General features: G+C 45.7%; 1 protein-coding gene across 2 annotated transcripts in view; it reads left to right on the top strand.

Annotated features, from left to right (window-relative positions):
• SLC19A1 (solute carrier family 19 member 1) overlaps nt 1–12,645 on the top strand; it is a 41,512-nt gene that overhangs the window by 5,988 nt on the left and 22,879 nt on the right. Inside the window, exons 1-2 of one of the 2 annotated variants that reach the window (XR_002098658.1) lie at nt 1,284–1,364; nt 7,710–8,026. Coding sequence is in view for 1 of the 2 variants with exons in the window: in XM_019523233.1 (XP_019378778.1) it covers nt 7,850–8,026 (177 nt within the window). In the remaining variant the exon portion in view is untranslated. Of the gene's footprint in view, nt 1–1,283; nt 1,365–7,709; nt 8,027–12,645 lie in introns of those variants that run through there. The other variant, XM_019523233.1, reaches the window with a different exon arrangement.

Here is a 12,645-nt window from a genome sequence, read left to right as displayed (position 1 = left end):
AAGCTGATCCTTAAACACAATTTAGCCATTTTCATTAAATGGGGGGCGGGGCCAGGTGGGCCCTGCTGTTGCAGGAGGCTGCCAGGGCTTCCCTTGGGTCCTACTGCCTCTGGCTCCTGTCATTTTTGATGGGAACCAAGGGCAGATAAATATTAATTTTCTGAATATTTTAGAGGCCAGATAGAATGGTCTAAGGACACAGGCAGATGTGGTTCTTTGGGTAAATGTGATATCTTTTCCTAGACCAACTAACTAGCTTCAAAAATTGTTCACAGATTCATAGCTGTTAGGGGCTGGAAGGGACCTCACAAGATCATTAGGTCCAGCCCTCCTACGCTTGGGCAAGAAAGACTGCTGGGGACATATGACAAGGTGCAAGTCCAGTCGTTTTTTGAAGATCTCCAAGGTAGGTGATTGTACCACCTCTGGGGGCAGTCTGTTCCAGACCCTGGACACTCAAACCATAAAGACATTTTTCCTTATGTCCAATCTGAAGTGATCTAGCAGTTTGTGTCCATTGTTTCTTGTCTTTCCCTGGGGTGCCTTGGTGAACAGATGCTCCCCCAGGCCCTGATGTACAACCCTTATATACTTGTAGGCTGGCACCAAGTCCCTCTGTCTTCTCTTCTCCAGGCTGGACGCTCCCAGGTCATTCAGCCTCTCCTCATATGGCCTGCTCTCCAGACCTCTAATCATACGTATGGCCCTCCTTTGGACCCCCTCAACTCTCCCAGAACTGGATGCAGTACTCCAGCTGTTCTTTGCAAGCTTTCGGGTACAAGCCTGAAGAAAGGTGTTTGTAACCCCAAAGCTTGCAAAGAACAATTTTTCCAACTATTTACTTGGTCTAATAAAAAAATATCACATTTACACAAAGAACCTCATCTAGCTGAAGAATGTGAGGTGAGTAGTGACAGACTCAGAGTGCTGTCTGCGTCGCTGAGCTTGCAGGGCATTATACAAAGCTGGATGGCACGTCTGAAAGGGGATGGTGATTTTTGAATGGTGCAGCTGGACAGTTCCAGTGTTCCAGGGAGTGTTGTAGGCCGTAGGTTAAATTGATGAAATGCCTCATGTAGAGAAGGCCTTAATATAGCTTTTGGTGATCCAGGTTCAGATCCAGGCATGCTGCTTGAGCATTGGGGCTGAAAGATGGTCAGGGAGTCTCTGTATTTAGCCACTTTAATCACCAAGGTTGGTGCTGACTGTCTCTATGCCATATCCAGCACTCCAGTGGCATAAAGTGTCTATCAACTGACTTCCTCCCTTTTGTCTTGGGGCAGGTGCAATCAAGAATTCACAAGGTGAGGATTTCCTAACACCTCCAGTCGGCAGTGTCATTTGGATTAGGTCCTAAATATAGGGTGATTAGATATTTTGCTGTTCACATTACTCGGAATTTTCACTCCAGGTGACAGTTGTTCACTTGACCCTTAATTTTGTCTCTAAGCACAGCCAGAGTCATTGGGCTGCACCTCAGGGATCTGGTTAGGAAGAGGAATCTGTCTGCAGGCAACAGAGGAGCTGGAGCTACCCAGCCTTGGGATAGCTTCCATCCTCCCTGTGGCACTGCTTGTGCTGGGGAGTGTTGGTGGCTCTGTGCAGTGCCAATCTGATAGCGGGCCCATAAAAGGCTGGAGCTGGGCGTTGTTATATGTTCCTATCTGTAAGGCCCTCACTGTTGGGAAGGCTGGGTCTGCCCTTTAATGAAAAATAAAGTGATAATTGTCACTGATTTTTTTCTGTTTATTTGGGTAGAGGTCACATGCCTGTCTATCGGGGGATGCATGGTGCTTATCCCTATGATGGCTGAGCATCTTACAAGGACATAAGTGAGACAAATTGTTGGGTGGCTCTTCCCTCATACCTTTCAATGCAGCACGGGGCATTTGGGGTTGTGTGAGTAATCTGTAGTCATGTATAATGTGATTTGAGCACAAAGTATTGGACGTGCTTAGTCAAAGGACAAATGGTAATTAAAAAATAAATTGAACTGAAGTGGCAGTGAAAATGAGCCTAGGGCCTCTGGCTGGCAGCATGGTTTCATCTATCAGTTCTGCAGTAACTCTGATCCTGCAAATGCTTATATACCCATCATTTTATTTACTGGAGTAGTGCTATGGCTGCCAGTAGGACTGGCCAAAGATTGCTTGCAGTATGGAAGACTTTAGTCATACTTTGTAAGTGCTGTCCTCCAAGATGTGCCATCTGCCAGCTCTTTGCTTTTTTCCTTTGTTCACCCAGGTTTCTTTCATGAATATTCCTGTGACTCTATGGAAGAGTGTGACAGGGTTTGAGATTTACCCATTATCTGGGGAGGTGGGACTCTGGATAGGGCTGAGATTGATGGGCCAGTGAGAGCAAGGAAGCTCGGGGTGTTTTTCCTTGCATTGCACCTGTTTGGACAGGGGGGCTGCAATCACCTGCTCTGGGGCTGAGGTTGTTAGTCTTGCTATTCACTGAAACAACATATTGGAATCCATCATTTATCCCGGGCTAATGCATTCTGGAGCAGTCTAGGAATTTTAAGAAGACTGTTTCTGTTCATGCTTAACCTGGAACTACAGGATTGTCTACAAGGAGAGCTGCTGTTTAAATGAACCTACAGCTATCAAACGCACTAGTTCGGTCAGTGTAAATGGTAGTGTGGGCATTCTGATTTTTGTTTAAGTCAGTTAGGAACAAGTGTAAACTAAATTAAAATAAAGCTGCCCTTAAATTGAAATCAGAGTATCCATTTAAACTTCATACAGTTTTTTTTCCTTAGTAACTGCTGTAAAAGGAATATCCTGTGGGGAAACAGCACAGTATCAACACAGAGATTTGATACGGGAAGTACTACAAACAAGCTGGGATATTTACAAAATACCAGACCACAGGAGCAAAGGCTGTGTAGAGCTTTATGCTTCAGCCACCCCACTGTTATCTGATCCCCATGTAAACCAGATCCACGTACAGGCCCTCATAAATTCAAGCCAGGACTGCAAGCACAGGAGACAGCATCAGGGGAACATCATCAACACCATCCTTCCGTCTCTGTGAACCTTTGAGCATGAAGTTGCCCTCACTTTGTGTGCTGTTTCTCCATGGGAAGACAGTCATTTTTTTCTTCCTTGTCATTGAATGTTTTTACAGTTGCTCTATGAAAGAACAAGGACTTTATTTAAACTTCAGGGCCAGACCCTCCAGTAGGGGGGCTGGAGCTTTGGGGAGGGACTTCTCACGATTCCGTGTCAAGGCCTTTTGTGCATCCTTTGAATGTGGAGGTGGATATGAAGACGAGCTTATCGGAGGGTGGTCTTTTTCATTTTTCACCCTGGCGTAACTAACACGTCAGTTATTGGCAGGGAAAATCTTGGTGGCAGTGCAGTATGTATATTTTACCGCCTGGTAAACTCAACCTTGTGCCCACACCTAGCAGTGACCTTGGGAAGTTTTTTTTTTTAACTGAGGATAGCAGGCAGTTTGTTCACCTCATGTTAAAAAACAGACCTATTTTTGCAGTGAGGACAAAGCTTGGCTCTTGCATGCAGGCAGTGGTAGGCTGAAGCGTGCCCAGGTTTCCCTCCTAATTACTCTGAGAGATGCACGATGACTTCTCAGAGGACACCTCTCTCGAACGCACTCAAATAAAAGATCTTGAATCATAGAAGGGCAAACTAGGAAAGGGAGTGGGGTGCATCTTCTTAAGGACTTGATCTTACTGTTGTACTTCTGGTTAGAAATGGGGTAGGGAGCAAGCTTTATATTGAGCTCTTTGGGTACGTGTATTATGAAACATGCTTTAATGATATGATTTCATACTATTGAGGCTCATGCTCTAGTCCTGCAGTGCTGTCCCTGCACGATTGAGCAAGCAGCCCTAGGTATGTTACATGGATGAGTTTCTGCTTATGGGACAGCAGGTTCATTCTCAGCTGCTAATATAATTGTGTTTGAACTGGGACTGAAGGGTTTTACCTCCTTGAGATTGCAGGGCCTGAAAAGATAAAGGACCGTTTAGTCCCTCTGAAACTAGAGTCCCCTCACAGAATACGTGCGTCTTCCCCTGAACATCCTTAGACTAGACTGTAGTGGTCTGAGTAGCTATTTGGCAGGTATATATAAAATTAACTGTTCAATGAGAAGATACAGAAGAAACTCCTTTCATTTTTCAGTTTCTTATAGCTTGAGAGCCCTTTTTTACTTAATGTAAACAAGTCATTAATTGTTAATTTCAGATAAACCTGTTAACTGGATAAATGCATGCTCCAGGGTAGTTTACAGCCTTTTATCAGTCCAGAGACTATGCACTTAAACAAGCATAGTTGGTCTAGGCATGGCTTTTGGAACTGCTTGTTGTTAACATTGCCCAACATTTCCTGTTATAAGATCCTGTTTTTAAGTGCTTGTAATTGTTCCAGACTTTAGCTGTTTACACTGAAATTTTGTCTGCCCCACTGGCTGATTTTCTTTTTTCTAGAAAGTTTTCCCTTGAACAGATAGGCAGGGAGTTTTTCTGTCTTGTGCTGTCAGTGCCTGCCTGTTTGGGCCCAGGCACTATTGACAAGAAAGCTACTTGATTAAACACAGAGAAGACGAGAGTTGGACCTGGGTCATGGAGTCCATTGGAATATGGTGCCTGTTTGGGGTGGTGGGGAAGCATCCAATCCTTTTCTATCAGTGGGGGGAAAGAAAGGGAAACTGAAGCTGGCATGGAGGAAGGGAAAGGCAGCGGGTGGTATAGAAGAGGTGATAGGAAGACAGTTGGATAAGGAGAGGGAGGACTGGCTAGCTAGAGAGAAAGATTGGCACAACGAGGCAGGAGTGAAGAAGAGAGAACTAGGCAGGAAGAGGTTGGAGGACATGGGGCAGAGGAGTTTGTGCCCCATACAATCCACTCCCTTCCAGAGCCTGAATTGAATGCAGTATCCCCGAGTCTCACCATTCCTCTGCTGTTAGCAGATGCCTGTGGAGCCATCTGGCACTGGGTATGTGTGTCTGATTCCTCCACTCTCGTGCAGGTCCACCAAAAGGACTGCTATCAGTTATTCTGTTAGCCCAAGTAGCAGAGGTCTGTGGTCAATCATAAGGTTATAACCCTGCTGAAGGCACATGTGAGTGTCTGGGATTTCTTGTGTTTTCATTTTACATTTTTGAAACGCATGGAAAAGCCCAAACTAAAATGCCATTCGTTTGAATGGCAAAGTTGGGACATGCCAGATTTCAAGTTGTGGAACTTTATATTGAGCTCTTTGGGCACATGCGTTATGAAACTTGTTTTAATTACACAGTTTCATATGATTTCCCTAGAATCCTGCTTTACTTGGTGCACAGTGTAGACAGTGATCCCTGAATGATCAGCTGTTCGATGTTTTGCTTTCTCCTCCCTGTTCAGTGTGTCCCCAGTGCTGTACTTACTGCTCCCTATCCAAACCCTGCTCTGGAGACTTGTTACACTTGCTCAGGGCAGTGCTGCTCTGTTCTCAATGCTGCTCATCACTTCTCAGATGTTTCTGATTTTATTTTCACAATTTATTTTCACACCCGCGTGAGGTGGGGGAGTGGTTTTATTCTTGTTTTTATAGGTAGGGAGCTTGGAGAGAGAGAAAGAAATTGTAGTCAGAAAGAGCCACTGATTCTGGGTGCCCAATTTGAGATGACTATGACTTGATTTTTCTGAATATGTGGTGTTAGATAGTGTACTCCATTTAAGTGCATAGCCCCTGGGCTGAAAAAGGGCTTTGTTCTTACCAGAGTATGCACTTATCCAAATTAAATATAAACAATGTGCATTATAAATATGCTGCCCCTTTGCTTCTCTGGTATTAGAGTTCATGAAAGTAACCAGCTCCCATCATTTTCAAGGGTTCTAATAGCTGCACTTTTACAGCTTCTTCCCTTTCACTGTTTCTGGCACAGTTAACCAGAGTACAGTTAGTAACTACTGTGGACAATGGGATTGAAAGATGCCATACATCTAAGCCCATATGCAGATAACCAGCACTTGTTGTAATTTAAGGAACAGGCAACAATTAGGATTGGCACTGTGTTATGCAGTTAAGTGAATTATGCACTTATCTGATGTGCATGCAAGTGGAGAACAGTGTGTAGAAGTTTGCATGTAAAAAGTTCTCACTGCTTTAAGCAGTAGCAGTGAATGTTCAGCCCTTCTACCAATAAAATTCTTGAGTCTCAGATTTGACAGCCAGACAGTGAGGAATGCAGAGGTAGTGACCTCCTGAGAAAAAAATGCTTTAAGTGATTTGCCCAGTATCTCGCACACTCTGTGGCAACAGCGGGGATAGAATCATGTTCTTCAGGGCAGTGCTCAACCATGAGACAATCCTGTCTTTTCCTGAAATCTCTTGTCTCTCTAATTAGACACCTTCTATTTCTACAACAAATGAGATGGGTTTCCCCCAGATGACAGTCTTCAGTACACAGCTCTAATTCAGCCCTAGAGTAAGACCATTCAGTGTACTCAATGAAGCAGTATCTGGAGCAAGAAATAGCATGAGATCTTGTAATTAAAGACAGTCATAAGGCACATATGAAAGGGTGCTGAATTAAGGTCACACAAGACACCTGAAATCTGGCACTTCCTAACTTTAGATTTTGCAATTCTGATTTTCTTCTAATACAGTTCCTGTGTGTCAAATATATACTAGGGAGTGAAGGAATGTTTTAACTCTTGTTAGAGTGTGGGTGACTGTCTAAAGTCCCTTTTGCTTTACAGCTAATATGTAACATGGATAGATCTATTTCATACATACGAATTAACTTTTAGCTGGGTTTCACAGTCTACTCTGTGAGCTGTCAAATCCTATTATTTATTGTGCTTGCCTACCGCTCCAGCTGCCAAACTCACTAGAAATAAAAGGGCCTGTTAAAGTTGCTCTCGATTCCTTCCTCATCTTTCCTCCCTCACTCTGGGTGTGCCTCTCTGAACCATATAGTTTCTAAGGTGCCACCCTGCCCTACCTTGATTTGCCTTCAGACTGACATGGCTAAATACCTCTAGCTGTCTTATTGGGACTGTTGTGAAGTCTATTTTGATGGACTGCAATTAGAACCAGCCTAAACCAGAAACAAAATTGGATCTTTATAGTCCTTTAGGACAGGGGTAGCCAACCTGCAACACAAATGGCACAGGCAGCCACTGTGTGCCATGCAGCCAACTGAGAGGAAGCAGGGAACAAAGGGGTAGGAGAGAGAGCAGAAAGCAGAGCAGCAGTTCAGGACAGGAGCACAGGGCAGGGGAAGGGGTCAGAGTGGCCTCTGGGAGTTTAAGCTGATGTACCATTTATTTAGTTAATTCTGTGGGACTGTAAGTGTCTATAACATTTATTTTCTTCTGGCAGAAGCCCCTTTGCTTGCAATAAAAATAAGTAGTAACTTGAGGAAGTGAAAATTCACTTCCAAAACAAGTCAACCAACTTTTAGATTGGCAAGGTTGGGGTGTTCAGGAATTTGCTGAAAAGTAAAGATAAGTAAAAATCCAACCCTGGTAAAATAGACTTATTGGGGTTTTAGATATGTTTTGTTTAAAACACCTATCTTTCCAAAATGTGGTTCCTGTATCTGAAAAGGAAATGCTACAACTTTGCAGTGATAAGCAAAAGCTAATGCGCAACAAGAATGCATTGGAGGGAGAAAGAAGTGGGTATTTATTTGCCGTTGTTTTGTAGAGGAATTTGATCCATTGCCAAATTCTGCTTTATCCACAGAAATTCCTACAGCGCAGGCATCTATGTGTTGGAAACTATGTACAGCAAGTAAGAGACCAGCCCCACAGAGGCTCAGCCGGTCTGACAGCCTCCCGGAAAAAGACTTTCACATTCAGGTACTGGAGTAGGGAGACAGAGCCATGTCTACAGAAGATGATGGCTCGACAAAACAACCAGTGGAGCCAGCACCAGCTCAGCGCTGGAAACTCCAAGTATTTTACCTCTGCTTTTATGGCTTCATGACCCAGCTCAGACCTGGAGAGAGCTTCATCACCCCATACTTGTTGGGAGCTGATAAGAATTTCACAAGAGAACAGGTGAGTTTGCCAGATGCCTGTATTCAGTGTTTGCCTCTGTAATGAAGCAGTTACTTGAGCTCTGGAGAGATCCATTTTCCGAATCTCTTCTGTTCAAATGAGGGTCCCAACCCTGCTAACTCTGGATTAAAACAAAGTCTTTTCTTAGTGGATGGGAGCACAGTAAGTTGTAAGGTGGAGCAATGAGTTGGATGCAGTGGAACTGCTTCCTGCTAGTAATAAAAAACAGTCCAGGAGGCACCCTCTGCAAAAGGAGCAGAAAAGGCTCAGAAACCAGAGAGAAGCTGGCTGGGGAGAAGTGAACTAAATGGTGTATATCTGTCAGGATTGGGGAACCTGCTACTTCACCAGCCACTGTGAAATGGCGGGTGAATCAGCACCAGAGTCAAGGTGGGCACAGAAAACCAGTGGTGCCTCTCTTATCCAGAACAGGCATGCTCTCTGCATCTGTCCACTGCTGCACTGTAATCCAGTGACTGGCACTTGCATATTTTTGCCTGATATGTGTCATTCTTTTAAACAACTGGGCAGTGCTCTTCTCAAGCAGCAGTAGTGCCTGCATCAGGTCCAAGTGAGTGGCTGAAGTTTTTTGTCCCCTCTGTTTGCTTTTTATGTGGATTGCAGTAGGACCGGGTGCAATCCAAGCTATCTCCTCCCCACAACTAAAGAGGTCCTACAGCAGAGGCGGGCAATTATTTTGGGCAGAGGGCCACTTACTGAGTTTTGGCAAGCCATTCAGGGCCGCATGAAAGGAAGTTGGGGCAGATGAATATTAATTTTCTAATTTTTTCAGGGGCCCTGCAGGCCAGATAGAGTGGTCTGGCGGGCAGCATCTGGTCTGCAGGCCGCATTTTGCCCACCCCTGTCCTACAGCAGTTGCTCTGCTGTAGCTCTTTCTTCCCCAACAGCCTCCCATCCTGTGTCATTGCAGTTTGTGCAACGCTGCCTGGTGTCATGCTACCGCACCAGCCTGTATGCTCTTGAAGCAAGGCATTCCCAGGTTCCACAGAGGCTACACTCAGATTTTTCTCTTGATAAATGGAGAAACCATATTAAGCATAAGGAGACAAGGTTCTTTGGGTGAATCTGATATCTTTAGACCAACTTAAATGGTTGGAAAAAATTTTTTAGCAAGCTTTTGGGTTTAAATACCCTTTGTCAGGCTGAGGAAGCCTCTGCAGTTGGTGTGTGCTCTTCCTAGATGGAATGAATAGTAAAGAAGCCAGAGGCTGGGCTGGTATGCATGCAAGACAGACAGTCAGTGAAAATATAGATTGAGGAGTCAGTAGGTGAGAGACAGGCTGGGGGGGGGGGGGGAGAGAGAAGGGGCATGAATGTAGCAGGTAAATAGTGGAGAGGTACCTGGGAAGTCGGCTGTTAGGCAGGTTATAAGTGTCATAAATCCAATGTCTATATTTAGTTCATGATTTTTTGTATCCAGGAGGTTGGTGAAGTGAAGTTCTTAGGCTCATCTGTGGAAAGTGTTTTGTAAATTCCCTTTGAGGGCTGGAACTGAGAGATTGGAGAGAGAGTGGTTTTCTTGTGAGAAACGTGCCCCCACAGGTAATTGGGTATTCTTGTCTTTAATAGATTTCCAGTGTGCATTCATTCTGGTGCACGGTTGTTGTTTGGTCTCTCCTACGTATTTTCCATCAGGTGATTTGGTGCATTGGATGAGATATATTACGTTTCTCGAGGTGCAGCTGTAAGATCTGGGAATGCTGATGGCTCTGCTGTGGGGTGTAGTGACCGCTGATTGTGACATCACCCCTCCCTCGAACCCATACGGAAAATCCTCAAACAGTTGGAACCCATACTAGAAGAAAACCCTGTTCTTAGAGAGATCTTCCCAGAACTGCCCATCCTAGCCTTCAGACAAGCACTGAACCTCGCTAACCTCATCACCAGAAGCAAACTTCCTCAGGCCCAGAACACACCGAATGGATCCAGACCATGCCATGATAAGAAATGCAAAACCTGCCAACATATCTCCACCACCCCCACAATCATTACACCCCACAGCAGAGCCATCAGCATTCCTGGATCTTACAGGTACACCTCCAGAAATGTAATATATCTCATCCAATGCACCAAACCTGGCCAGCCCTCTGACCGCCTAGACATAGAGGACTCTGGGTTTAAAATGGAGTAGGTGAGCCAAATGGGATATAAATGAAACCCTCATCCCTGTAATAATCACATGGGGAGAGGTTTCTTAGTGATTTTCCTGGATCATATTCATGGACCACATCCCAGTGGGTCCAGGATGAGTTTCAGATCCACTCGCCTATCTACCGTACCCTTTATACGAAGTTGCCTTTAATTCCCGTTGTTTTTGTATTATGGGTATTTGGTCTAGTGAATGGAAGTGGGTCACACTCCAAGTTGGGGTTGGGCAGCTGTGGCAACTAGTTAATCTGGCCGTGGGCCTAAGACAGTGCTGGTGCCTATATCAAGCTTCCTGGGGGGAGGAATGAGGAAGCTTCTGCGCTTGTCTTCTGAGGGAAGAATCTGAGTTATCTTATTTCCGGAGGGACCCCGTGCCAGCCATTCAGAAGACTAGCAAAGAGGCAGTAGTACCTCTTGGAAATGAGTGTCAGGTGCTGTGTGTCCACCATGAATAGTTTTTTTAGGAGGATATTGCAAGCATATCCTCCCAAAAGAGCACTTCTGTGACCAGTACTCCTCAGTACTACCTTGTGCCATAGAATGAGGGATTAATGCTGGGACTGGGACTGGGGCATTATCCAGGTGGGATCCCAAATCCCAGCTTGGTGGGAGGGAGAAGAGAACCATGGGGGAGAGGGTACCATTTCTTCACGTGAGGGCAGTCAGAAAGAGGGTTAGGAGGACAGTGAGAGGCTGAGGTGCAGGAGCTGGAGTCTGGCACAGATCTCCACTGCAGTGCTTTCTGTTTTCTTTATCTGAATCTCCCCAGCCCAAGGGGGAATGCCCCAAGGATCCAGCTGTGAGCTGCTGTGCTTAGGGATACCTCATCTGGGCTCAGGAGGGAGCCATCAGTAGCAGTGAGGCATCTGTGCTTTTTGTCCTGTTCTGTCCCATTGGTGCTGTTGTATGTCAGATCCAGATGCTAGGTGGAAGCAGTCTCAGGCCACGTGGGCAGTAGAAGTAGAAGTACTCCAGGCTGTTAGCCTGACTCAGGGTGTAAGCCTACCCTGCGCTGACATGTGACATAGCTTCTGGGTTCCTTTCGCAGCCATGTCGGTCTAAGGGTGCTGGAGTTATTTTCTTGCTTTCTGTGGGAAAAACTCAACCTGGCTCAGTTAATCAGTACGGTGATGGACTAAGGCTCCTCTGCTACAGTGAGGGGTAACACAGAGTGTGAAGGCAAAGGGGAGGCCCGTTAGTCACACAGCCACCATGGCTGGGATGGAGAAGATGCAACATATACTCCCCACCACTACCCCTCCTAACCCCGGTCAGCACTCTGCAGAGAAGAGCGGGATCATGTGCTTCCCTGGAGCCTCTCCCAAGAGGTTATCAAAACTCTTTACATAAAGTAGGTCATTATTATTTCTCTTTCCCTCCCTCCCACTCTCAGGATCTGGTGGTGTTAAAGCAATGTCCCAGGAGGTGAAGGGTAAGGAGGCTTGGAGTTCACTTTCTGCACCCTACCACGTAGTTGTCAAAGATCCAGATGAAGCACAGTGCCTGTATTCACGTGGGCTGCATGTTGTCCTGATAAGGCGAGTCCTTAGATCACCCCTGTGTAACAATAGGGATGCACCCTATGTGCAAATGTGTTGGAGCTGGAACAAAGCTCGGGCAGCTCACCATGGCCCAGAAAGGCTTGGCGGGTGTAGGTGCAGGTGCTGGGCCTCATTCATTTTGCTTTCCTGGCCCACAGAATTTCTGGTTGGAACCATAGGCCCTTCCTGTGTGAGAGAGGCTAGCAGGATAAATGTTGCCCTGCTCCTTTCTCTTCTGCTTTTGGCACCTACATGAGCTGTCTGATAGTTTAACAGGGAGTCTAGGGAATCTCCTATATCCTGAAAATGGTGTTGTAGAAGGCTCTGTTCCCTGTCCGTCCTGGGGGAGACAATTCTTGTACAGCAGGGACACAGGAGTTTTCTCCTTCCTCTTCTGCCAATGGGCTCTGTGCTTTCTCTTTCATCTTAGCCTTCCTGTCAGGGTTTTGACTCCACTCCACATGCCCTGCAAAGGGGCCATCAGGGAGAGGCTTGAAGGTGCCTTGGCTTATCTCAGCAGGGCAGCAGGTCCTGAGGTTCTGCAGCTGGCAGTGCCTCTCGCCAGCCTGCCTTCCCCTCCACATGTATCCAGGGGTTTAGCTTGGGGGAGGATTTCCAGTACAGTTAGTGGAGCTAACTGCAAAACAGAATGGGCAGAAGTCGTACCCAGTTTAGCAGCACTTCTCTTTCTTTGGGGTTTAGAAATATATTGAGTCATTCCTGTGGGGGAAAATTCATCTTTGTTGATGCAATAAAAACGTCAAATTAAAAACTAAAAAAATAAAATTAAAAACTGCCTTTTGTGAGACTACACTAGTCATTACAATTGGCCACGTCAATTCCCGTGTCTGGGGGACTACCAAACTGCCTTGCCCTTGTGATCAAAGCTGGTCACGTTTTTAGTGGGGG

This window comes from Gavialis gangeticus, unplaced genomic scaffold (assembly GCF_001723915.1).
Source record: "Gavialis gangeticus isolate Ggan-Ray unplaced genomic scaffold, GavGan_comp1, whole genome shotgun sequence".
NCBI classification, from domain to species: Eukaryota; Metazoa; Chordata; order Crocodylia; family Gavialidae; genus Gavialis; species Gavialis gangeticus.
The sequence above is the reverse complement of the archived record's forward strand: the minus strand, read 5'-3'. Positions and strand labels throughout refer to the sequence as shown.